The sequence below is a fragment of the Typopeltis vanoorti genome, chromosome 11 (assembly GCF_054136105.1).
Source record: "Typopeltis vanoorti isolate ZY-2024b chromosome 11, IOZ_Tvanoo_1.0, whole genome shotgun sequence".
Classification (NCBI taxonomy): domain Eukaryota; kingdom Metazoa; phylum Arthropoda; class Arachnida; order Uropygi; family Thelyphonidae; genus Typopeltis; species Typopeltis vanoorti.
Genome location: NC_143559.1, coordinates 21,181,629 through 21,208,589, shown reverse-complemented (window position 1 = coordinate 21,208,589; position 26,961 = coordinate 21,181,629). Strand labels below are relative to the sequence as shown.

Genomic DNA, 26,961 nt, shown 5'->3' with positions numbered 1-26,961 from the left:
TGGAAGATGAATAGACATGCAGGAGTATAAAAGAGATGGGAACATATGTGTAATTATAAGGCAGGTGATTATAATAGTCTTAGGCATCAACTTGGGGAGGTTTCATGGAGGGGGGGGGGGATTGGATGGCTGGGATATCATCAGTGCTTGGGAAATTGTGAAGGAATATTTGTTAGCAGCAATAGAAAGTTGTATTCCACAAGTGAAGAAGAGGACACAATTTGGTGTAAAGTAGATAACAAACAATATTAAACAGGAGCTGCATGTGAAAAAGAGGCTAAGGAAGAAATATAAGGAGACAAGTGAAGAGCAGATGCATGAAGAATATAAGACACAGGCCAGGAGAGTGACTAGTATGGTAAGGAAGGCAAAACTGGAATATGAGAAGAGACTGGCTCTAAGATACAAAGAAAATCCTAGTGAAGTTTTTAGCTAAGTGGCCAGTAGGAGAAAAAATGATTGTGGAAGAAGGACATTGGTGGTGGGGGGGGTAAAAATGGGAATAGAGTGACTAATGCAGAGGACATAGTGGAATTGTTCAATGAACATTTCATTGGAGTATTTCATCCTGGAGGAGTAAATTTTAATACTAGAGGGATAGTGCAGGTTCGAGGTTTAGAGGTGCAGGAGGAGAGTGTGTTCCAAACACTGAGTACTCTGGATGCCAGTAAAGCTGTGGGACTGGATGGTATTTCACCAGAAATTTTGAGAGAATGTGCTAAAGAACTGACAGCTCCTTTGATCTGGCTTTTTAATTAAAGTCTGGCTATGGGAAAGCTGTCCAGGGAATGGAAGGAAGGTAAGATAGTGCCATTGCATAAGGGTGGTAGCAGACTGGAAGTGTCTAATTATAGGCCAGTTCGTGCATCATTAGTAGTTGTTCAGATCTTGGAGAAATTAGTTAGATACCATATACAGCATTGGCAGATGAAAGTAATGTTATTTGTGAGAGGCCACATGGATATGTGAAGGGGGCGCTCTTGTTTTAGTAATATGCTAGCCTTTGATAATAAAGTTACAAGAGCAGTAGATGAGGGATAGGCATATACTGCCATTTTCTTGGATTTGGAGAAGGCATTTGACAGGGTGCCACATGATAAGCTGATATTTAAGTTGCAGCACATGGGTTTGGATGTCAGGTTGGTCAACTGAATTCAGGATTGGCTGTCCGATAGGTATCAGAGAGTTGTGTATGGTGGGGCAGTTTCAAGGAGGCAAAGAGTTACAAGTTGGGTCCAATAGGACTCAGTACTGGGACCTATACTGTTTAAACTTTATATCAATGACATTGTCAGTGGATTGCAGGGGGACATTCAGTTGTTTGCAGATGATGTGAAGATGGGAAGGATTATTAGTAATAGTGCAGATGTGGTAGCCCTGCAAGACGATTTGAATAAGCTGGAGAGATCGGCAAATGAATAGGGGTGTCGGTTTAATGCAGCAAAATGTAAGGTCTTGAGGTTTGGGACACATCAATGGGATGCTGCATACTCCGTTGGAGGAGCTATACTGGAGCAGGTAGGGATCACAAGATATCTGGGGTTGATGATTGATAGAAACCTGAAATTCAGGGGACATATCACAAAGGTGGTGAAGGTAACACAGAGGATTGCTGCAATAACGAGAAGGATGCTGACCTGCAGAGATAAAACAGTTATCATTCCATTGTATAAGAGCCTGATTAGACCACACTTAGACTATTGTTCTCAGATTTGGTCCCCAGGATTTGAAGGAGATAAATTAACTGTGGGAAGGGTACGAAGGCAGATAACAAAGATAGTCTCAGGACTGAACAATGTTAGTTATGAGGATCGGCTGAGGGAATGTGGACTGCAGAGTTTGGTGGATAGAAGAAGGAGGGGTGATATTATTGAGACTTTTAAACTGTTGAGAGGTTGCTACAGGGTTGACACTGGGGAGTTCTTTTGCTTTGTTGAACAGTGGGAAGGAGTGATGACAAGGGGCGATTCCTGGAAGTTACAAAAGGAAACTGTGAGCAAGAGGGTTAGGAGTGGGTTTTTTTTTGTATTGAGCATGGTTGAACCATGGAGTGCATTGCCTGATAGAGTGGTGAGAGTGAGAGTAGTCAATGAGTTTAAGGAGTGGTATGATAGACTTTATGTTTCCTAGGAAGGACCTCCCACGACGAGTCTTTTGACTCCTTGGAGGCCTAAATAATAATAAATGCTGCTCAACTTTCTGTAATTCAAATCCATATTGTCTGTTTAATAATTTGCTTTATCTTCTGCAATTTTGGAGTTAAATAATTTTCATTACCATTATTACATGATACTTCCAAGTAGTCCAAAGACTCATCAAGGGAGGGCAGCTACTCTACAACTCTTCATCTCCTCCACCACCACCACTAGTATTTTCACAGACAGTCACAAACACTCATGCCCACAGCGGAATTCGAACCTGCAGCTTTTTGGCTGGAGAGCGAATACACTACCCACTTGGCCAACCAGATCGGCTTCATATATTCAATAACCTCCTTAGCAAGGCAAGACTTATTCTCAACTTCGCGGTTCTTTTTAGCACTACATTTCTTGTGCATTTTTAGCACCATTTTAAACTATATATTTTTAGACATTTTAAAATATTTTTTATTAAGATATTGCAATATCTTAATAAAAATATGTTATAAAACACTAAATATTCTAAAAATTCTGAAGCCTTGATAATATAATATATATAATATAATAATACTATATAATAATTTTGTGTATATATATATATATACACACACACACACACACACACATAAACACACACTAATTATAATATCCAAATTCCAAAATCAGGGCAGATGTGCATCCACTTTTGAACTTAGAACACAATGCTGATCAATTAAAGTCATTGATACTCTCAGGGAGAGTTTCCCCAAGTATTATTATCCCCTTGAAATCAAGGGCTGTAAAAAAGCAAAGCAGAAAAACATCACTTTTTATTCACTTCAAATGGCCTGGAACCTTACAATAGGCAGTTCAAGAAACAAAAGCTAAATACTGCTTTGCTTCAGTGTCAAATCATCTTTTTGTAGGATCGGATACCATCCATTATGTTGGCTAAACATCACCCCTACTTTCATGGATCAACTTCTCTATCTCTTTAAAAGAATTTTGTGTGAGCATGAGCACTTAATACCTTTCCAAAGCCAAGACAAGGATCCAAAAATTCCCACAAATTACCATCCAATAGCTCTGGCTAGCTATCTGTGCAGTATCTTAGAAACAACGGTAATTAACTTTCATCTTTAATGGGTTCTAGAAAGGAATAATTTTATGGTCCAGTCTGGCTTCCAAAAATATCATTCAACACTAGATCATTTCATCAGACTAGAAGCATCACTCAAGAGATGCATCCCATATCAGTTTTCTTTGGCATATGACAGCTGGATATTTGGCATACTGAAAGATCTACAACTTTGGTCTTAGAGGGGAATTCCCTCTCCACACACACACTTTTCATCAGAAACTATGTTTAACCAAATCTTTCAGATCTGAGTGGTAACATTTTCTCCTAGTCCATTCTCCCACAAGATCAGTTTTGAGTTTCCTGCTATGCGCAGTCAAAGTAAACTCGATAACAGAGTTTCTTCCTACTATAAGCAGTGCCCTCCATGTAGATGACATTACCACCTTTTGTCATTCTTACAATATGAGACTGAGAGAAAAGAAAGATAGTTACAGCAAGCTATAGATAAGTCCCAAGAACATTGCCAAGTTGTGGCAAAGTTCTTGAGAAATATATTTGACATTTTTGCTCCACATTCATCAGCTCCAGGATAGGTGCAAATCCTGATGTTCACCTTCAGGGGTGCAGAATGATGCTCTTTCTCATCTGATCAAAATTCAACTATGAGTCCCACGTCTCTGCTTCTTCCCAAGACTGCTGCAGTGGGTAGGGTTGGATCAACTTTTCTGATCAGATCCTCTTTGAAACAAGCAATTTAAAATCATAACTGGAGCATCACCAAATATCACCTGCCAATTTTGATGACAACAACTATCTTTGTACATAACCAAAATAAAATACCTGCCAGATTGCTCATATTACAAACATATAATGCATGACAGACTACCATACCTGCTCAACTCCCAAAGTTTAAATGCAGATTTAATGTAGTACAGGTTGTTTTTGTTGATTTCTCTCTCATGATATTTATCACTGGGATATTACTTTTTGTTTTATAATCTGCTTGACAGCTGATGTAATACATTCAGTATATCATCAAGTAAAAGTAAGCTATAGTGTCTGTAGCCTTATTTCCATGCATCCCAAAAATCTGAGCAAAGCCTCCAGATTTAAAAGAGATTTGATTTCTATTTTATTATCACTTATTTCTCTGCAGGCACTAGGCCGGCAGAGAAATAAGTGAATTGGTGTAAATAATGTACCTTTGGTATCATTCTATCTTTATGTTATGTAATATAAACACTTGCTAGTATAATTACTAAATTCCAGTGTGATCTGACTAGATACACTGTCTTAGGAAAACAACACAGCTGTCTTCTCTCCATTACTCTGGAGAGCACCAAAATGAGAGAGAGAGATTTGGTGATAGTTTGATGTAAGGATCCATCACCCTCCTTGGAATAGGTTGGGCATAGGGCAGATGCCAGTGGAATAAGAAAGCATAAATAGAATGGAAATCAACTCTGGAGTGAAAATCTTTAGGATAATTTGAGGAATACTGCTAGGGTCAGGTAGTTTTTGGTATCTAATTTGGCATCCCCAGTGGTGTAGCTAGAGCTTTTGAGTTTGCCACCCCTCTCAATACACACCAAAAATTAAAAATGACATAGGGAAAGAAATTAAAACACTATGTTTATTTTAGTTGTAAGTATAGTTGTTGAAAACTAATTATTAATTAAGTAATAAAATTACTAAGTTAACATAAATAGAAGAATCGTCGAAAAATAAAATTGTGTCTCACGTGAAAAGTGGGATTTTTATGATCACTTCCTCATGAAAGGTCAGAGGAGGCATTGGGTGGTTGAAATGGTTGGGGCGTTTACCAAAATTATCTATGATAGCAATAGACTCATCTGAGTGTATTATAACAGTGGAAGCGGCGTTGGGAAAAAGTTGTGGCTTGCTGTGGTTAACAACAGCCAGCCACAACTTAGCATATTCGCTCTCCAGCCAAATGGCTGCGAGTTCTAATCCTGCCGTGGGCATGGATGTTTGTGATTGTCTTTGGAAATATTAGTGGTGGTGGTGGTCAGCAGTAGATGGTGTTGGTGTAGTTGTGGTCAGAGTGGCGGTGACAGAGTTGTAGAGCAGGTGCCCTCCCTCGATGAGTCCTTGGGCTCCCTGGAGGTGTCTCTCCAGGGAGTCATCGAGTGAGAGCACCTACTCTACAACTCTCCATCTCCACTACCAATCCACCAACTAATGCAAACTTCATCATCTACACCAACACCACCTACTGCCCACCACTTCCACTATTATTTTCACAGACGATCATAAACATTCATCCAGATTCAAACCTGCAGCCTTTTGGTTGAAGAGCAGATACGCTAACTGCTCGGCCAACCAGGCTGGTGATGGCTGTTATGGCAAGAGACCAAAATATGTGGCTGCTACTTGGGAACAATGCAAGTTTTTGACTCTTTGGAAATCGGTTTTTGATACACTGATGATTTTCTTGCAGTTTTGGAAATTTAGCATAGAATGGAGAATACATGCTTCCATTCTGGAGAGGATTACTTTAGTGATGTGTTCACTATGTATGTTTGGGTTTGAAAGGCAAAAGCAATTATCCAAAAATGGGAATGAAACATAGAATCAAAGGTCATCCAACTTGTCATTCTTATAATGCCAGATGACTCTTGGTTGAGAATAGCTGTGTGGGTGTTGCTCAGAATTACCTATAACATTCACGGGGTATTTACACCCTCTGTTCAAAAAGAAACCGAACTTTTCGAATACAGAAGAAACTAGCGGCGCCACCTGTTGTATTTTTTTGTTGTTGAAAGCAGCAACCTTCATTGGTGTTGTGTCAACTGTTTATGGCATTTGTTTCATTAGAAGCCGAGTTATGGTGCCAAGAGTGACAGTGTTTTGACGAAGGTTAGAAAATGACTTTCAAACAGAGAGCTGCGATTGACTTTTGTGTTAAACTTGGTAAAAGTTTTACTGATATGCATCAAATGGTTCAAAAAGCATATGGTGATGAATGCTTATCCCATACTCAAGTTTACGAGCGGTTTAAGCAATTTCAAAGTGGTCGCAAGACACTTAAGGACGATGAAAAGCCAGGCAGTCCAAAAACTGGACTGAGCAAAGTTAACATCCAAAAAGTGCATGATTTCATCAAAGAAAACCCGATATCGTCCATGAGATTGATTGAGGATGAAATGGGGATTCCAAACTCAACTGTGCACAACATTTTGACTAAGAGTTTGGGCCTTCGTAAATTGAATTTGCAATTATTCCCCCAAGTTGATCAATGACCAAAAAATGTATCGCACTGAACTGCAAGACCTCATTAAAACCACTCGTAAGGGCTCAGTCTTCTTTGAAACAATCGTTACTGGTGACAAAATGTGGTATTTTGAGTATGAGCCCAAAAAAAAGTCGCTTGGAGAAGTCAAAAGTAAAGTTTATGAGTGGTGTAAGCAATTTCAAAGTGGTTGTGAGACGCTTGAGGACGACGAAAAGCTGGGCTGTTCAAAAACTGGACTGAGCGAAGTTGATATCCAAAGAGTGTGTGATTTCATCAAAGAAAACCAGATATCGTCCATGAGATTGATTGAGGATGAATTGGGGATTCCAAACTCAACTGTGCACAACATTTTGACTAAGAGTTTGGGCTTTCATAAAGTGAATTTGCAATTTATTCCCCCAAGTTGACCAACAACCAAAAAATGTATCGCATTGAACTGCAAGACCTCATTAATACCACTCGTAAGGGCTCAGTCTTCTTTGAAACAATCGTTACTGGTGACAAAATGTGGTGTTTTGAGTATGAGCCCAAAAAAAAGTGCCTGAGTGGAGACCACCAGAAAAGGGGCATCCAAAAAAAGTCGCTTGGAGAAGTCAAAAGTAAACACTTATCCCGTACTTAAGTTTATGAGTGGTGTAAGCAATTTCAAAGTGGTTGTGAGACGCTTGAGGACGACGAAAAGCTGGGCTGTCCAAAACCTGGACTGAGCGAAGTTAATATCCAAAAAGTGTGCGATTTCATCAAAGAAAACCCGATATAGTCCATGAGATTAATCGAGGATGAATTGAAGACATTTTGACCCAGAGTTTGGCCCTTCGTAAATTGAATACGCGATTTATTCCCCACAAGTTGACTGACGACTAAAAAAATGTATCGCATTGAACACTGCAAGACCTCATTAAAACTACTCTTAAGGGTTCGGTCTTCTTTGAAACAATCATTAATGGTGACAAAACATGGTATTTTGAGTATGAACCCAAAACAAAGTGCTGAGTGGAGACCACCAGAAGAGGGGCATCCGAAAAAAAGTTGCTTGGAGAAGTCAAAAGTAAAAGCAATGCTTATTTATTTCTACAATTCCAAGGACAAAGAATTCATTCTGTCTGGCCAAACGGCCAATAGCGAGTTTTATCTTGAAGTTCTGAAGCGATCAATAGTGAGAATTCATTGCATACGGCATGAATATCGTGATGCAGGCAGCTGGTCACTTGCACGATAATGCATCATCTTATCTTATCGGTCGAACATTGTGAGATAGTTTTTGAACAAAAACCAAGTTTGTGTGTTGGATCATTTGCCGTATTCACCTGATTTAGCACCCTGTGACTTCTTTCTCTTCCCCAGACTTCATTTGCCGATGAAAGGAAAGCGATACGACACCATTGAAAACGTTCAAGCGGCAGTAACCACGATCCTCAATAGTATCCCAAAAACCGATATAAAAAACTCATTTAACTAATTAATTGCCTGTGCCAAACGCTGTATCAAAGCTGAGAGAGAGTATATTGATTGAAATAAATGATTTGTATAATTATAATTTGCCTGTGTTTTATTTTGTATCAAAATTTCGGTTTCTCTTGACAGAAGATGTAGAGGGATAACATCACTAGTGAGGAAGAGGTCAAGAGTGGTTGGAGTTATCTGGTGGGCAAGTGAACAGTTTTGCATAATGGCATTTCTGATGACAAATGTCTCATCTTCTCTACTTGCTTTTTGTGCAGTTAGAGAAGGAAAATCAGTTGGCAATGTTAAAATTAAGATAGCTGCAGGAAAAGAGATAACCTTACTGCTAGAAAAGTTAGACTGAAGGACATTCACTTTCAGGAAAAGGAAGTCAGAGTTCAGTGGTTGGTGACATTGGGAGAATGATATATTATTATTATTATTATTATTACGGGTATCTCCATGGAGTCAGTAGACTCATCGCGGGAGACCCAAACTAGCAAAACAATATCTGTCATATCTCTTCTTGAATTCATTTACAGACGAAGAGCTCACAACTAAGTCAGGCAATGAATTCCACTCATTCACCACCCTCCAGGCAAAAAACCTTGCTCTGACACCTTTGTTAACCACACTCTTCTTTAATTTCCAGAGATGACCTCTTGTTCTTCCATCACTATCACACAGCTGAAACATTTCCCCTGCATCAATCCTATAAAAACCTTTTAGTAATTTGAATGTTTCTATCATATCCCCTCTTCTTCGCCTATCAACCAATCTCTGCAATCCACAAGCTCTCAATCTATCAATGTAGGGAGCATTTTTTATATCACTCACCAACTTGGTCACTCTTCTCTGAACCCTCTCCACAGCCTCCTCATCTCCAAGGAATCCAGGTGACCAGACCTGAGCACAGTAATCCAAATGTGGAAGTATCAATGCTTTATAAAGGGGAATAATAACCTCTTTATCTCTGGATGTCAGTGTGTTCCTCAACAACCAAGTAATCCTATGTGCAATCTTGGACACCTTAGCAATGTGTCCTCTGAACTTCATCTCCCTATCTACCAATACCCCTAAGTCCCTAGCCTCATCAATCTCTTGGAGTACCTTTCCATCGATGTAGTACACAGCTGGTAATCTTTTAATCCCAAAATGCATGACTTTACACTTTTCCGCATTGAACTGACATCCATTTTCTTTTGCCCATTTTACCAGCTTATTTAAATCCTCCTGCAAACTTTCAACATCAGCTTGATGTTTTATTGCACTACACAACTTTGCATCATCAGCAAACAACTGAATATCTCCCTTTAAGCCGTTTCCTATATCATTTATATACAAATTAAACAACATTGGCCCAAGCACAGAGCCCTGAGGCACACCACTGGTCACCTGCCTCATTCTGGACTCGGCTCCTCCATACACCACCTTATGGTATCTCTCCCTGAGCCATTCTCCTATCCATATCACCAATTTATTATCCATGCCCATCTGCTCCAATTTGCGTAACAGTGTTCTATGAGGTATCCTGTCAAAAGCCTTAGCAAAATCCAGAAGTACCACTGTGTAGCCAGTTCCTTTGTCCAACTCCGATGTTATTCTATTATGAATAGTTAATAGATTGCTAAGGCAGGATCTACCTTTAACAAAACCATGTTGGCCTCTATAGAGTATCATATCCTGATCCACCCATTCTTGAATTTTGTCTTTAACCAACTTTTCCAATACTTTTACCACTACTCCTGAGATGGTGATTGGTCTGTAATTCAATACCGCAGTTTTAGAGCCACCCTTATGCAAAGGAACCACTTTGCCTAACTTCCACTCCCTAGGGACCATACCAGAGTTCAAACTTAAATTAAACATCCAGGTAAGAGGGGTTGACAATTCATTTGCACATTCACGCAACACCCGAGCTGATATTCCATCTAAGCCTACCGCAGTGTTTGCATTTAAGTTTTGCAATATATTTAATACCTCTGATTCTTTAGCTTCAATTCTCACATTAGGTATTGCTATAGGTATAGAGATATCCTCACTTGGGTGATAGACTTTTGAAAAGTGATCACTCAGTAACTCGACTATTACATCTGATTTTGTCACCTCAATACCATCAGCACCCACTAAGGTTATCCTTCCGAAGTCATTCTTCCTCTTACTTGCCACATAGTGGAAGAACTCTTTGGGATTACCCTTGATCTCTTTGGCTAAGGTCTTCTCATAATCTGATTTAGCTTTTCTTACTATGCTGGTAACCTTCCTAGCTTGAGCCTTGTACTGCTCATGGGTGTCCTGATCGCCTTTCTCCTTGTAAATTCTCCATAACATTTTCTTTTTTTGCAGTTCAAGCTTGATACTACTGCTCATCCATCTAATGCCTGCCTTGTTTGACCTCCTGACCATGGGGACACAATCTGATATTGCTTTCCTCAGATACCCGCTGATTTTATCCCAAGCACTGCTAACATCTTTTCCTTGCAATATGTTCTGCCATGGGATGGCTGCAAGCTCACTCCGAAGCTTGTTATAATTGCCTAACCTGTAGTTCCGTACATACCCCTTCTTAATAGAAAAATCCACAGATTTTGCAACCTCCCAAGTCAATACCACATGATCGCTTTCACCAACTGGAGGTAACGAGGACACCTTACTTATGCATATAACCTCTGAACCAATAACCAGGTCCAACACTCTCACACCACGTGTCCCTTCAGTTATGTGCTGTTTCAAGTAATTATCTTGTAGAAGATGTATGAACTCCATTTCCTTTTTGCTACGTGATAATTCCTCCTTCCAATTGATATCACCATAATTAAAATCCCCCATAATAATCACTAAGCCTTCACTCATTGCACTAAGTTGCTGATGCATGAATTCAATATCTCCCCCCGTACTCCCTGGCCTATAGCAGCATCCAACTGTATATTTGGTTGCGTTGGTCACTATTTCGCACCAGACTGCCTCAAATGAACACTCATTCACATGTCTATCATCATGATATACTACTTTCTTTGGCTGCAACACATCAGCTATCATCAACAGTACTCCTCCTCCTGTTCTATCTTCTCTATCCTCCCTGAAAATACTGTACCCATCACATTCAATTCCAGTGACCACATCTTCTGCTGACAGCCAAGTTTCACTAATGCCTACAACTTTTGGTGAGATTTCACTGACTAATGCCAAAAATTCTTCTCTCTTATTTCGAATGCTTCTAGCATTGGTATACAAAAATTGCAGATTCCCTCTAGATCTTGTACCGGCTTTAGAACTGATATATAAGTCACTAACTACCGTAGTCCTATGCCGATTTTTATCCCCTCTCTTCTGAAATTTATTCTGCCTATAAGGATCAATAAATACACAATCAGTGCTAAAGTTTCTCTCTCTTACACTCAACCTTTTCAATATTAGTTTCCCTGCCCAATAACTTCAACCTGTTCAGAAAACAATAACTTCTTCAATCGCTTATGTCCTTCCATGTTAAGATGCAGTCCATCTCTAGCATACAACTGCCTTTTTCCTTCAAACACACTCCAAACCTCTTTTTCTGCACATTCTTGCAATCATATCATTCATTATCATTGCTCGTCTACTTAACTCGTAATTGTCAAATCGAGGCAGCACACACACTATTCTCCCATTGACACTTTTCCTCTTCACAATATCTAATAATGTTCTTAAATCTTTTCCTACCCGATTTATACTACCTCTCAGGCATTCGTACCCACCATAACTATCATCTTGTCTGCTTCATGCCCTCTCTTTATTGCTAAAGCCACTCTTTCTATTGTCCCATCAGCCAAGCACTCCTCATGCATACCACTCTCCATACCCTTAATCATAGAATCACCATATATTTTACCACTGTTAACTTCATTCAAGTCCACACTCATGGACTCATTCTCTACACTATTCAGCATGACTCTCCCAGCTTCATTACTCAACTCTCTATTACTTACCCCCCCCACTCTCACTACATCTCATTTCTTCTAGGCCACTTGTGGTTTTATCATGTTGACTCCCAATCACTCCCATACTATTTATTATTGAATCATTCACCAAAGACTCACCCATATGTAATCCTGTTCTAGTTACTTCAGCTAAAGTAATCTCTATAGTCCTAATTTCTCTGTTTAATACATTAAACTCAGCTTTAACTTCCAGTATCTCCTTACCGATCACTTCCACTTCCTCATGAAGAAGATGAAGGTCATTTTTCATTTTCATAAACTCCCGCCGAAGTTCTTCCGCTACGGTCCCGATGTCAGCTTCCATTCTTAAACGCTACAGCCTATCCCGACACTTCTCACATACGTCGACATTTTCGTTTTTCTCATTTTGCCAGACCGACCACAGATCCTTCACATTTTTCGGTGCATACATGTAGCAGTTTCTGCAACGCATCCATTGCGAAAAATCTAACGCTGAGCCAGCCTTTCGTGTAGTAGCAGAAGTCCTGCGTGCCGCTGACGTACGTTTCTTGTTGGACGCCATCTTTACACGTTGATATAGTGAAACAAACGGCAGTGAAAACACAATATATACAACACAGTTCTAAACAATAATACCACTGAAGGACACTTGTTTCTAACCGATGCACAATTGCAGCACAATTTGTGACAAAAAGCCACACTATATTTAACTTTAAAAACACGTTTTCTAGACTAGCTAAACTCGACTGCCACATTTACCAAGGACACTAGACAGCATATGAATTTGACAGAGCGGAGCAGAGAGATTTCCAGCCAAAGTAGATCATGATTGGGTGATTCTAAGTTGAATTCTCTTTGGTATGGTATATCAGAGCAAACATATACACAAATGCCATCCTTAAGCCAATGAGCTATTTAGGAAAGTTGAGATGAGTAGTGCTTGGAGAGGTTGAAAATTTGATTTCTTTCAGATAAAGAATCAAGTGGGATTTTGTAGACTTGAGATGAAAGTGGACACTATTGAAGTTGGAGTTGAGATCACACATATTTGTATGTGTAGTCTCAGCTCCACACAGATACTTATCTGAAAGTCTATATGGGGTTTGTTGTTGACGAAGCAGTTCATACATATTCCCTATGCAGTAAATGTATTTTGATTTTCAAGTTGGCTATGAAAGTCACCTAGTGTCTAAAGACCTAAAAATATCCATGCCATAGTGGATTTAGCCTGTTAGTTGGAGAGCAGAAATGTTATTCACTCAGTTAATCCATCCAGCACAACTGCTTGATTTTTTTTCATAAGAAAATAGTGATATCATTTATGGACTTAACATTTAATGTACATGCTACAGCATCCTCGGTTCTTATCACTCTTCAATAAGAGATGCACTCATATCCAATTTATCCAATTTAAAACACTTAGAATACATAATATGTCGCCAACAACGTCAGACTGGATGTAGTCAGTGTTCTCACTAAAGCCAAACCTCCAAAAACCAACTTATCCAAAGACGAATATGCAGCCTTACAAGAAATGAAGAATAACAGAAAAATAGTAATCACCAAAGCGGATAAGGGAAACGCCACTGTGTTTCCCTTATAATAAATCAATTTATTATAAGGGAAATCAAAAGGACTACAAAGGTAAGCTTAATACTTTAGTACTAGACCGTACTACTTACCTCCCTATTGAATATAATCCTACCAGCTCTCAGATTAGAACTCTCCACATACTCCTTAAGAAAGTCACTTCTTGGCCTGTGGAAGTCACTAACAAACTAAAACCTTATAACTCTAGACCCCCCCCCCCCCCCCGATTATATGGACTCCCAAAAATACATAAACAAAATGTGCCATTACGTCCCATAGTGGATGGCATTGATTCCCCCACATATAAATTAGCCAAACATTTAGCCAAAACGCTCACACACTATACTGGCAACACACCATCACACATAAAAAACTCGGCCCACTTTAAAGCCAGTGTAGAAAACCTCTCACTCCAACACAATGACATAATGGTCAGTTTTGACGTCTCCTCCCTATTCACTAATGTCCCACTCAAAGAAACCCTAGAGCTCATCCAAGCCAAGTTTCTTCCCGATATCTCAGCCCTATTTCAGTTCACAATGAACTCAGGCTATTTCATTTGGCAAGGAAAGTTCTACAAACAGATAGAGGGGACAGCCATGGGTTCACCACTTTCCCCACCCTTGGCCAATTTCTTTATGGAGACCTTTGAAGAGAAAGCCTTAAACTCCGCCCCACAAAAACCCACTATTTGGCTTCGTTACGTGGATGATGTGTTCGCTATTTGGCCACATGGCTCAGACTCACTCCACTCCTTCCTAACACACTTAAACAACCAACACCTCAGAGTCCAGTTCACCTTAGAAAAAGAGGAAAACAACACCCTCCCTTTCCTAGACACTTTAATCACCCGCCAGCTTGATAGATCTTTGGTTTTCTCTGTTTACAGAAAACCCACCCATACTGGCAGATACATTCACCAGCAATTCCCCCCCCCCCCACAACAATATGGGGTTATAAAAACACTATATAAGAGGGCAAAATTAATCTGCTCAGATGTCAAGGCCCTAACTACTGAACTAAACTACATCCACAACACTTTCTTAGCCAATGGCTATAACCACCAAAAAATCCAAAAAAATACTCAAACCAATAAACCACAACCCCCCTCCCCCCTCCACAATAAAGATTACACCAAATCTATCACCATCCCCTACATCCAGGGAACCTCTAAGAAAATAACCAATATCCTCAGAAAATATGACCTTACTTCCTGTTACAGACCATATAAAAAGTTGGCATCCCTTATCTGCTCTACCAAAGACCAACCACTTCCCCTAGACCTACCTGGTGTATACCAGGTCCCTTGCAGCTGCAAATTGTCCTACTTTGGCCAAACAGGCAGAACAACAAATATCAGGATTTCAGAACACAAAGACTACATCCGGTTTCACCAGTACAGCCGCTCTGGGGTGGCAGATCATACCTTAGATACTCACCATAGAATTCTTTGGAAGAAAACAAAAATAATACACCGCAGCAAGTTTAAATACGAAAGATTATTCAAGGAATCTTCAGCAGCTCTAAAAAACGTTCCTAACCTCAAATTTGGGTGCATGAAACTACCCCAAATTTGGGAGACTTACATTTTGAGAACTTCAGCCCAACTGGCAAGTCAACCAAATTAGCCCACCAGAGGGCTCCATTAGGACTTTAGGAACAATATTAGTTTCTTGCTTTCTTCCTCATTTGCTTTTGTTAGTGCCTGCGTGCACATACCATATCTTTATGTTCCTGAAGATGGCAACGTGACGTTGCCGAAATATAGAAGTTATTTATTAAAGTTACCTTTAATTAATATACTGTATATGCGTTGTTAATTCCGTAAACTAATTACCAGTTTTAATACATAATATGGTTATCAATTTCATACATATGACTTATGAAATGAATTACTAATTTTTTATTATTTTATTTTAGGGAATGTTACACTATCACATCACTGATACTTCTTTAAAATGGAGCTATTTATTTACAGTGCTGGAAATGGCGAAGGTAAAATTCCAGCTTGAAGACTACTTGGTAAGTGATACGACCCTGGAACAGATATTTTTATCTTTTGCTAAAGATCAGCAAGAAGACCAGCATGAATTTTAATCTGCTCAAGAGTTTAATTCACTGTAATATGTCCTTTCATGCACTGCATTTACTAATTTTAAACATGTACAAATTGCAACATTTTCAGTATTAATAAAAATTTAGAATTAATATGTAAATTAGTTTTAATTATTATTGATACACTTGGATTATTTATATTAGTGTAATGATGTACCAAAGAAGTTATTCTTTAATAAAATGTTACTGTAAAGTAAAAGAAAAAAAAAAGAAGCATTGATTTTAACCTTACTAGCTATGAAATATTAATTTTAAAAAAAGTATCTTAAAAACTGCTTTTGAACTTTACAAAATCCACTTGGATGGCATAATAATTACATCAAATGGTATTCATCCCATACCAACGACTTGGCAAGTCGGAGCTGCCTGGATTCACTGAATCCAGGCTGATGTAGAAGTATAAAATTATAGAACTGCTAAGAAGAAAGTAAATGTCATTTGTATTAAAGAAATGCCTTTACATTTCTAAACATTGCAGTAAGTATAAATATTCGAGACTTTTTTTTTTTTTTTTGAATTAGCCACTGCCCTTAAACACCAACCTAACCTACACAAATAGAGATGTGTGAAACTTCCCAATATAGAATCCTTTTCTTCATAGTTGCATGGTGTTCAGCATTAATTATTAAAAAAAATTATCATGTTATAGTAAAACTTAAGTCTAATATAAAACAAAATAACCATGTGACATTTCAACCTATCAAGATCATCATCTGGAGTATATACGTACATACAAAGAAACAAGCTATGTTCAATCGAAATGGTATGCTAAAGTCACAGTAATTTGGTCAACCATTAAAACTAATGGCCTGACCTCTGCTGATAAAAAAATCCTTACAGCATCAGAGCTAGAGTCCTGTTGTTATCTATTTGATTACAAATCATTAGGAGATATATTAGGCCAGAGAGATATATTAGGCTTTCTGGCTCCCACTGATGAGACCTCAGTAAAGGTCGAAACCGGTCTGGGTAATGACCCTTCCCATAATGCACAGCATTAAGTATGTCCACAAGGAGATTTGCTTTGCATTATGGGATACTAAAAGCAACTGATGCGAAGTCACACCACCTTTACCATGAGTTACTGCAGTCCTTAAAATACTTCAGGAGCAACTTTGTTTGCTTACTCTTGGATAAAGGATCAAACCAAGTATATAATTTCTTGGTATCTTTAATTTATAAGATTAGGATGGTTGATCAAAATTTCACCTGAAAAAACAACGTGTGCGCATACAATTTACTATTGAAATTGAAAATCAAAACTCGCTTTCTTTCCTAGGTATACCACGTTTTCCCACATGTATAGCCACGTCTATCACAGGCCTCCACACACACTAGCCAACATATACATGGTAACGCTTATCACCACTCTTCCCAACAACTTCTAATCGTTAACACCCTCAAAAACAGAGCTATAACAATTTGCTCAAATGAACATGCTCATAAACCTTTCGTTCATAAACCTCAAATGAACATGCTCATAAATTGACCAATGACAAGCCGGCAAAGGTTGGTAGAGTCCCTGCTACTAATGGCTCAGTTAAGTAAGTTTGAGTGCAGTTAGTAGTTTGAAGGGAATCAATTATTCGATACTGTTGGCACACTCTCCCTCGATGAGTCTTTGGACTCCCTGGAGGTGTCTAATAATAAACAAGAATTACAAATTATTAGCAATAATTTGTTCCTTACGTCATACAAAAACCTGTATGAATGCAAATTTAAAGAAGCCTGCTCAAATTTTGATCAAGCTATTCTAATCTTAACAATAATCACAGCATAAAAATTCCAAGGATTTGGATGACACACATTTAGCCCACCTAAGTTCTTCAAGTTCTCTAGCAAATCCTTATTTTAAGATTCTGAGTGATAATTTCAGCTCTTATTGGCTACCATCCATGCTATTTTGTTCTAATTTATGTGAGAGCATGTTGCTCTCTAGCTTAATATATATCTTAGTGATTTGCAACCAAATAGATAATAATAATAACAGCACTCTAACTTTGATGTAGTAAGTTTTTTTTTCTCCCTTCACTGTTAAAACTACTGGTCTGGCCAGTAGTTTTAATAGTTGACCAAATTATTGTGACTTTAGCATACCATGTAGATTGTAAAGTAGCTTGTTCCCTTTATGTGTATACTCCAGATGACGACCTTGATATGAAGTTGAAAGTTTATTTTTCACTTGGTTAGAGTATAATAAATTTAGTTTAATCCTTTATCCAAGTGTGAGCAAACAAAGTTTGCGCCTGAAGTATCTTCAGGACTGGGGTAAGGTGATACAGCACCAGGACAACTCGTTGCAAAGGTGGAGCAAGCTACCAACACTCCTGTCTCAGTATCTCCTATAATGCAAAACACATCTCCTTGCGGATATGTCTAATGTTATGCATTAAGGGAAGGGCCACTACCCAGACTAGGTTCGACCTTTATTGAGGTCTCTTCAGTGGGAGCCAGGCCCAAGTTGAGATACCAGGCAGAAGCATTTGCAGGCAGAAGCACCTGCAAATGCTTCTGCCTGGTATCTCAACTTGGGCCTGGCTCCCACTGAAGAGACCTCAATAAAGGTCGAAACTAGTCTGGGTAGTGCCCTTCCCTTAATGCATAACATTAGACATATCCGCAAGGAGATGTGTTTTGCATTATAGGAGATACTGAGACAGGAGTGTTGGTAGCTTGCTCCACCTTTGCAACGAGTTGTCCTGGTGCTGTATCACCTTACCCCAGTCCTGAAGATACTTCAGGCGCAAACTTTGTTTGCTCACACTTGGATAAAGGATTAAACTAAATTTATTATACTTGATATGAAGGTCAAAACGTCAAGTGATTATTTTGGTTTATATTAAACTGAAGTTTTATTATAACATGGTAGTTGTTTCCATATTTTTTTAAAAAATAATTAATTTCACGATATATAGAAAATAGTAATTTGAATGTGTGTTCTTGCATAATAACCCTTGCTACCAACTAGTATCCATAGAGTGACCCTTTTTAGAACTTCAGGATGTGTCTTAGAAAGAACCTAAAGACTAAAATCATTCCCTCATTCTTTGCATTTTCTACAAGCATACTACAGTTTTATAGTGCATTTCTGATGACTGTGGCAGAAACAAAATACTAGGCTCATTAAACTGTTGACTACTTACTATTTGCTAGGATTTTTCTCTGCTGTGTTTCATTTCCATTATTATTTATAGCTAAGTAAGTTTATTGCTGAAATTTTGAACATTTTAAAGTGGATTGAAAGTCTACAAAATCCAAATCTTTGTCATGAATTTTTATTATCATTATGTGATACCCTCTCTCTCTCTCTCTTCATACAGTCTGAGGAATCATCATAGGAAGTGACTCTGCACTGGCCACAGTGTATCACAGTATAGTGAAGTCAGTCAACTGTACAATCTACCTCAACACACACACTGTAACTGTATGTTCTCTGGTAAATTGTAAACTGTATGTTCTCTGGCTGATTTGCCTGTTCATAGAATGAAAAAACCTGAGTCAAGAGTGGAAGAGGACTGAGAGGTGTACAGAGAGAGAAAGCAAGAAGCCAAGAGAGTTGTGGCACAGGCGAAGGCCATGGCATATCAAGATCTGTATGATCAATTAGAAACAATGGAAGGACAGAGAAAAATTTACCAACTAGCAAAATGTAGAAATAAAGCAGCAAAGGACATCTTACATGTGAGGCAGATCAAAGATGCTGAAAGAAGAGTATCATGGAGAGATGTGGACATAAGAAAAAGATGGAGAATATACTTTGAGGGACTTTTGAATGAGGAAAATGCAAGAACTCACAGAGAAGATGGGCAGCCTTCTGAGGGGATAGTGCAGAACACCAGTAGAGTGGAAGTGACGAAGGCCATGAAGAGGTTGAGGAATGGAAAATCTGTGGGCTCCGACAGGATTCCAGCGGAGGCATGGAAGGCACTGGGGGAAGAGGGAATTGACCTGCTATGGGACTGAAATCCACATTCCTTCAACCTCTCTCCATGGCTAACATTCCAGAGTCCTGATATTGTCTTATTGACCCATTTCTGAACCCTCTCCAATGTTTCCACATCATAATGAAATCCAGGTGACCAAATCTGAACACAATAGTCCAAGTACAGTCTGACTAGTGCTTGATACAGTGGCACAACTTCTGTATTAAGGCATAAAGATAGCAAATAAAATATTCAGTACATATAAAAAATAACTATTAAAGTAGTTCTTTAATTTCAAGATTAATATGTTGTGACCCCAACTTCAATTACATCTTCTTTAGCTAGCATGCTGATGTTGAAGGCTCATAAGAGGTTTAAGGTTCTCAAGAATTTTTTAATGGAAACCTGACTTGTAGTTTTCTACTTCTAGTTGTAGATATTCTTCTAGCATTTAAGAATGTTTTCAATCTCCATTTTAATGATGAAGCGCTGTTATGAATTTTATCAGCATTATCATTGTAGAATCACTGTCCTGTTGACTTTAAATGTGCTACTTTCACCTCTACGAAGGACAGATAGGTTGAGTTAATCGACCGTGAGATGCGGTGACTAATACCCTTGGAGGGTAATGGATGGCAATGCTGTAGCCAATGAAGTTCTAACTGAGGCTTGGCTATTGCTGTTACCCACCTGCCATGATGAGAGCTTTAATAGCTCAATAACATCTTATCCCTACACTGTCCTCTACAGATAACGGGGAAGATGAAAAGCATTCTTGCGTCGCTCCTTTAAGCCAGTCCTTATAAGGACCTCTATGAAACTGATCCAAAACTTCAACTCTAAAGTATATGATTTCATAGTCTTTATTCACATTCATCTTTTCACTCTTAGCTTCCCTTGTTATTCTCTTGAGGAATCTTCTATACTCAAAGGGCATAGAAGTTATTTATAAAGACAAAATGCAGTAGGGACACGAATTGGATACTGAATGCAGTGGAAACAGGTTGGAAACAAGGTGCATGAAAGCTTCCATGACTTTAGGAAACAGTGATAGTCCATACGTATCAAAAGGAAAATCACGTAAATATATGTAAAAACACAAATAACATCATCGTGTGTGTATTTAATGTAAGATGAGAATTTCCCAAGCTTTTATTTGGGGGGGGGGGGGGGGGAGAATTATTCCGATTCAGGTTAGGGCAGTGGAAAAGAGCTTAGCAAACTATTATTTGAATCATCTGGAAGATAACTTGTTTTCAACTGTTCATCTCTAACCCTCTTTCTGGTTTTGCTATGTCAATAATGTTTTTCTTGTTTGGCCTCATTCTGAAAATGAACTTAGACTTTATGCATGTATTCTGTTCTCCATGGAAAAAAGAAAATGCTGGTAATTTACTATTCACAGACATCATTCTTATTCGCACAGCATCCAGTACTTTGTCAACCAGCATTTATCAGAACACTGCCTTTACTGACAGATATATAAATCATAAGTCTACTCATGACATCTCCCAAAAAATCAGGGCTGTTAAGTCATTAATTAAGAGTGTATAACGTGTGCTCATCTTCCTCAGGCTTGGAACTTCTCACTGTCAAAACTTTAATAGAATTTAATTGTGGCAACCATTATCAAATCCAACAGATGATCCTATGTTCCAACACCTAAGGATTCTTTACTTTATAGCTTTTACTAGCTTTATTCTTTACTAGCTACAGGGTTACACTCCCATATATTTCCAGCATCTCTAAACCTATTAGTAGAATTTTGAAGTTTCACCGTAATCTCACCTAGTTTCCTGTAAACAAAATTTATCTCCTCTTACCATTTAAAAATTAACTGTTGCCTTTATCTTTAGTTGATGTTTACCAGATCCATTGTGAATATAATTTGGCATACTTTGGACAGACAGGCCATTCTATTATTAAAAAAAAAAAAATTTATGAACATCAGTACTAAATTAAATACCTAAAACTTCAAAAGTTAGGTCTGGCACAATATAGTACTGCAGAATGAAGGTTGTCTTCACAGATGTAGTTTTAAACATGAATAACTTTTTAAAGTTGTGAAGCCCTTTTACACCAACCTAACCTAAATTACAATGACTGTCTCCCAAATTTTTTTTTTCTCTAGCATGTGGCAACTATTTTAAACAGATTATTTACTTTGTATTCCTCTTCTTTGAATTGCTTTTTTCCATGCACTGACAATGTACTGTTAATTTCAGTATGAAATACTTGTGCTTTCATTAAAGTTTATTACTGTGATTATCGTGATTATGCCACAGGTACCATTAAAGATTATGATTTCGTTATTTCTCATGAAGTGCTCCTGCTTGAGAAATGAATCATCTTGTTTGCTCTCTTCCCTCTCACAACTCCTTTCTTACTTTTTTGGCTGTATAATTAGCCAGGTACTTTTTGAGCTCATGCTTTATCCTGTGAAATATGTCTATGCAAATGTCTCTCTTTTTTTTTTTTTTTTTTTTCTCTCATTACAACCACATCTGCTGTTCTCATCTTCCACCACTTTCATGTTTTCTTTGATCAACTCACATTTTCTTCATATTATGTTCACCTTCACTTGTCCTTTTCATAATAAATTTAGTTTAATCCTTTATCCAAGTGTAAGCAAACAAAGTTTGCACCTGAAGTATCTTCAGGACTGAGGCAACTCGTGGTAAAGGTGGACCAAGCTCTCATCACTCCTTGCCTTAGTATCTTCCACAATGCAAAGCACATCTCCTTGTGGACATGTATAATGCTATGCATTAAGGGAAGGGCCACTACCCAGACCGGTTTTGACCTTTATTGAATATTCAAGTACAGGTCAAACTCCAAAAACTCAGCGTTGTTACTCTCAGCAACAGGCTCACCCTGCCACCGAGAAGAACTCTCAGAACCAGTTGGCTCTACACCGTGGCAGGCTCATCCCACCACTGAGCAGAGCCGCTCATATCTCATCTGAGGGGTTACAGCAACAGCCATGCCTCAGTTAAGTTCAAGGGCTACAGCATTGCCATTCATTACCCCCCACCCAGAACCTGGGTGACAGCAACAGCCCAGTCTGCCATTCATTACCTAAGTTTCACCGGTTTTGACCTTTATTGAGGTCTCGTCAATGGGAGCCAGACCAGAGGTAGTGATACTTAAGGCAGAAGCAATGGAGAAGTCATATTTGGCTGTATGAGTTGCTAAAAAGGTGTCTCACCTTATTAAATTACTCTGGATTTAGAGAAAGATGTTGGAAGTTTTTTCCCACTTGGTTAGACTATAATAAATTTAGTTTAATCCTTTATCCAAGTGTAAGCAAGCAAAGTTTGTGCCTGAAGTATCTTCAGGACTGAGGCAACTTGTGGTAAAGGAGGACCAAGCTCTCATCACTAGTTGTCTTAGTATCTCCCGTAATGCAAAGCACATCTCCTTGCAGACATGTATAATGTCACAAGTATCTTCACAAGAAGATACTTCTTGTGAAGAAACTTCAGATGCAAACTTTGTTTGCTTACACTTGGATAAAGGATTAAACTAAATTTAATATAGTCTAACCAAGTGGGAAAAAAAAACTTCCAACATCTTTCTCGAAATCCAGAGTAATTTAATAATAAGGTGAGACACCTTTTGGCAACTCGTATAAGTAAATATGACTTCTCCATTGCTTCTGCCTTAGTATCACTATCTCTGGGTCTCGTTCCCACAGACGAGACTTCAATGAAGGTCGAAACCGGTCTGGGTGGTGGCCCTTCCCTTAATGCATAGCATTATACATGTCCACAAGGAGATGTGCTTTGCATTATGGAAGATACTAAGACAAGGAGTGATGAGAGCTTGGTCCACCTTTACCACGAGTTGCCTCAGTCCTGAAGATACTTCAGGTGCAAACTTTGTTTGCTTACACTTGGATAAAGGATTAAACTAAATTTATTATAGTCTAACCAAATTTAAAAAAGCTTCCAACATCTTTCTCTAAATCCAGAGTAATTTAATAATAAGGTGATACACCTTTTGGTAACTTGTATAGGTAAACATGACTTCTCCATTGCTTCTGCCTTAGTATCACTAACTTTGGGTCTGGCTCCTACTGACAAGACCTACCTCAATAAAGATCAAAACTGGTTGGAAGCTTGGGTGATGAATGGCAATGCTGTAGCCCATGAAGTTTTAACTGAGGCTCGGCTGTTGCTGTTACCCCTCGGATGAGATATGAGCGGCTCTGCTCGATGGTGGGGTGATCCTGCCGTGGTGTAGAGCCAACCAGTTCTGAGAGTTCTTCTTAATGGCAGGGTAAGCCTGTTACAGAAGGGAACAATGCTGAGTTTTTGGAGTTTGACCTGTACTTAAACATTCAATAAAGGTCGAAACCGGTCTGGGTAGTGGCCCTTCCCTTAATGCATAGCATTATACATGTCTGCAAGATGATGTGCTTTCCATTATGAGAGATACTAAGACAAGGGGGTGATGAGAGCTTGGTCTATTTACCATGAGTTGCCTCAGTCCTGAAGATACTTCAAGCACAAACTTTGTTTGCTTACACTTGAATAAAGGATTAAACTAAATTTATTATGGTCTAATCAAGTGGGAGAAAAAACTTCCAACATCCTTCTTTTCATTTTCTACAGCCTTGCATTTTTGCTTTATTATCAAAAAAATTCACTATACCATTTCACTTTTGGTGAGATGGTATAGTGAATGTTTGTGATGGACAACACTGCTAGCACCTGTTTTCATAACATTTTTTGATACTTGCTATTTCACTTACTATCCAACAAGCCTCTCACTTTCAATAATGAAAAGGTATATACAGTACAGCTCACAAAACCTCATCAAATTTCCTGGACATTGTCAACTTGCCAAGCATTTTCACCACCAACTGCACTATAATAATTATTAAGAGAGATCTCCAAGGAGTTCAGGGACTCATCGATGGAGGACACATAATACCTGCATCATACCTGTTACTTACTGTTAATCATACCAGTTGTGCACACAACATCCAGTGTCAATCCATTCCAAACAGCACTCTATGAGAGAATTTAGATATTTTTGATTTTTATGGCACAAAGATATCAAAGGTCATACTGTGCCAGAACACGAGTTATAGCAGTACATATGGTAAATATTTAGTAGAACAATCACAAACATCCATTCCCCTGACGGGATTCAAGCCTGCAGCTTCTTGGCTGCCCAACAGGCCAGCTCTACAAGAGAAATATCTAGCTATCATTCCCTTCTTGATGCCATTTTCTACTACAACAATGCCATCTCATCTTTTTCCCACCCTCTATAACAGCGTTTCCCAAACTGTGGGCCGCGACCCCCTTAGGGGCCGTTAATTTTGTTGAGGGGGGCCGTGAAATAATGAAAATAAATTTAAAATGTTTTAAGACTAAGTAGATTTTTTTTATCTTAAAAGAAACTTATTTAATTTTTATTATTTCTTATTTTTTATATTTTAATGGAAAAAAATCACACATTGGTTCGCAAATTTTGCTTCCTGCGTATTTCGGCGCTTAATGAATATTAGTAAATATATGCTCATTCACATTTTTTGCAATATTTGCTATGCATGTTTTGTATTGAACATAAACACAATAAATATTATAATAATATATGTCTGTATTATGATTTTTTTTCGATGGGGGCCGTGAAATATTTTAATTTTTCCAAAGAGGCCTTTACATCCATAAGTTTGGGAAGCACTGCTCTATAAAATGAAAAATTCCATCCATCTTTATGACCTTTTCAGAAGTTTGTAGGTCTCATTCATACCACCTCTTTCTCTTGTTTGCAGATGTCTGCAGTCTACAAATTTCTCACTCTCTGTTCATAATCAGTATTACTCCTGATATATTTTGTTGCTTCAATTTCACATCTACTAAAACTGCAAGATCCTTAGCATGATCAGTTTTTTCTAGTATAATCCCACCAATATGTGGAGAGAGAATATTGGTTAGGAATAGAGTGCAAGTTGGGTTTATTATTATTATTCAGGTCTCCATGGAGTCAAAGGACTCGTCGTGGGAGGTCCTTTCTAAGAAACACAAGTCTATCAAGACTCATCGAGGGAGGTCCCTCCTAGGAAACACAAAGTCTATCATACCACTCCTTAAATGCATTGACCATTCTTGCTCTCACCACTCCATCAGGCAATGCATGCCATTGTTCAACCACCCTCCATGCAAAGAAACCACTCCTCACCCTCTTGCTCACAGTTTCCTTTTGTAACTTCCAGGGATGGCCTCTTGTCATCACTCCTTCCCGCTGTTCAACCAAGCAAAAGAACTCCCCAGTGTTAACCCTGTAACCACCTCTCAACAGTTTAAGTCTCGATTATATCACCTCTCCTTCTATCCACCAAACTCTGCAGTCCACATTCCCTTAGCCGATCCTCATAACTATCATTGTACAGTCTTGAAACCAATGTTATCTGCCTTTGTATCCTTTCCACAGTTAATTTATTCCCTTCAAATCCTGGGGACCAAATCTGAGAACAATAGTCCAAGTGTGGTCTGATCAGGGTCTTATACAACGGAATGATAACTGTTTTATCTCTGCAGGTCAGCGTCCTTCTCATTAATGGACATAGTATTCTTTATGCATGGATTTATAAAGAGTAGATTTTGTTTTAGCAATTTACTTACATTTGATAAGGTAATGCAAGTGTTAGAAAAGGGACTTGGCAGAAGTGTTTGATAAATTATCACATAAGTTGGACTTACTTGGTATACAAGTGTCAGAGGATGGGAATGGATAGCATATTGGTTAGATAGATTTGCGATTGTTCTCTGAACAAAGATCAGCAAGTTGTGTATGATGGAGCAAAGTCTCAAAAAAGGAGGGTAATAACTAGTGGTATGCCACAAGGTTTGGTTTTTCAGGCCCCCCCTGCTCTTTGACTTGTTTGTAAATGATATATCATGTGGATTGACTTGGCATCTTCAGCTGTTTACTAATGATGCAAAGTTGGGGAGAAAGATTTCAGCATACTTTTGACATGAACAAAATAATGTGATTTTAGTTTTAATATCAATAAATGCAAGGTGTTGCATTTTAAAGTGCAGAAATATAAAGCTGTGTGCTATATTGATGGCACTGTACTGCATGAAGTGGTTGAGATTTAAAATTTGGGCGTGATGGTTAACAATAGAGTGAAATTTAGGGGGCATATTGTAAGTGTTGCAAAGACTGCACAGAAGTCTTTACAACACTTTTTCTTTCTTTTACTTGCAGCATAACAAAATTATTTTGGTTGTCCTTAATTTCTTTTCATACTCAGACTTAGTACCATTATAAGTACACTAGTATGTATGGATAAAGAGGACGTTGTGCTGCATGAAACACAGATCACACTTGGATTATTGCACTCAGATTAGTTGTGCTTAAGTTGTTGTGAAAATAGTATTCAGAATTGGGTTCACAACAATGGTATTATCTTTGATGGACAGCCTGAATTTGCTAAAGGGAGGTCATGTTTTAGTAATCTACTTACTTATTACAATAA

At 38.4% G+C, this 26,961-nt stretch overlaps 1 protein-coding gene across 1 annotated transcript in view; it reads left to right on the top strand.

Moving 5' to 3' along the window:
* LOC150101361 (phospholipid-transporting ATPase ABCA3-like) overlaps positions 1-15,663 on the top strand; it is a 646,575-nt gene extending 630,912 nt beyond the window's left edge. Inside the window, exon 23 of the mRNA XM_090400940.1 lies at positions 15,346-15,663. Coding sequence (XP_090257066.1) covers positions 15,346-15,522 — 177 coding nt within the window. The 3' untranslated portion in view covers positions 15,523-15,663. The remainder of the gene's footprint in view (positions 1-15,345) is intronic.
* Positions 15,664-26,961: the final 11,298 nt, after the last annotated feature.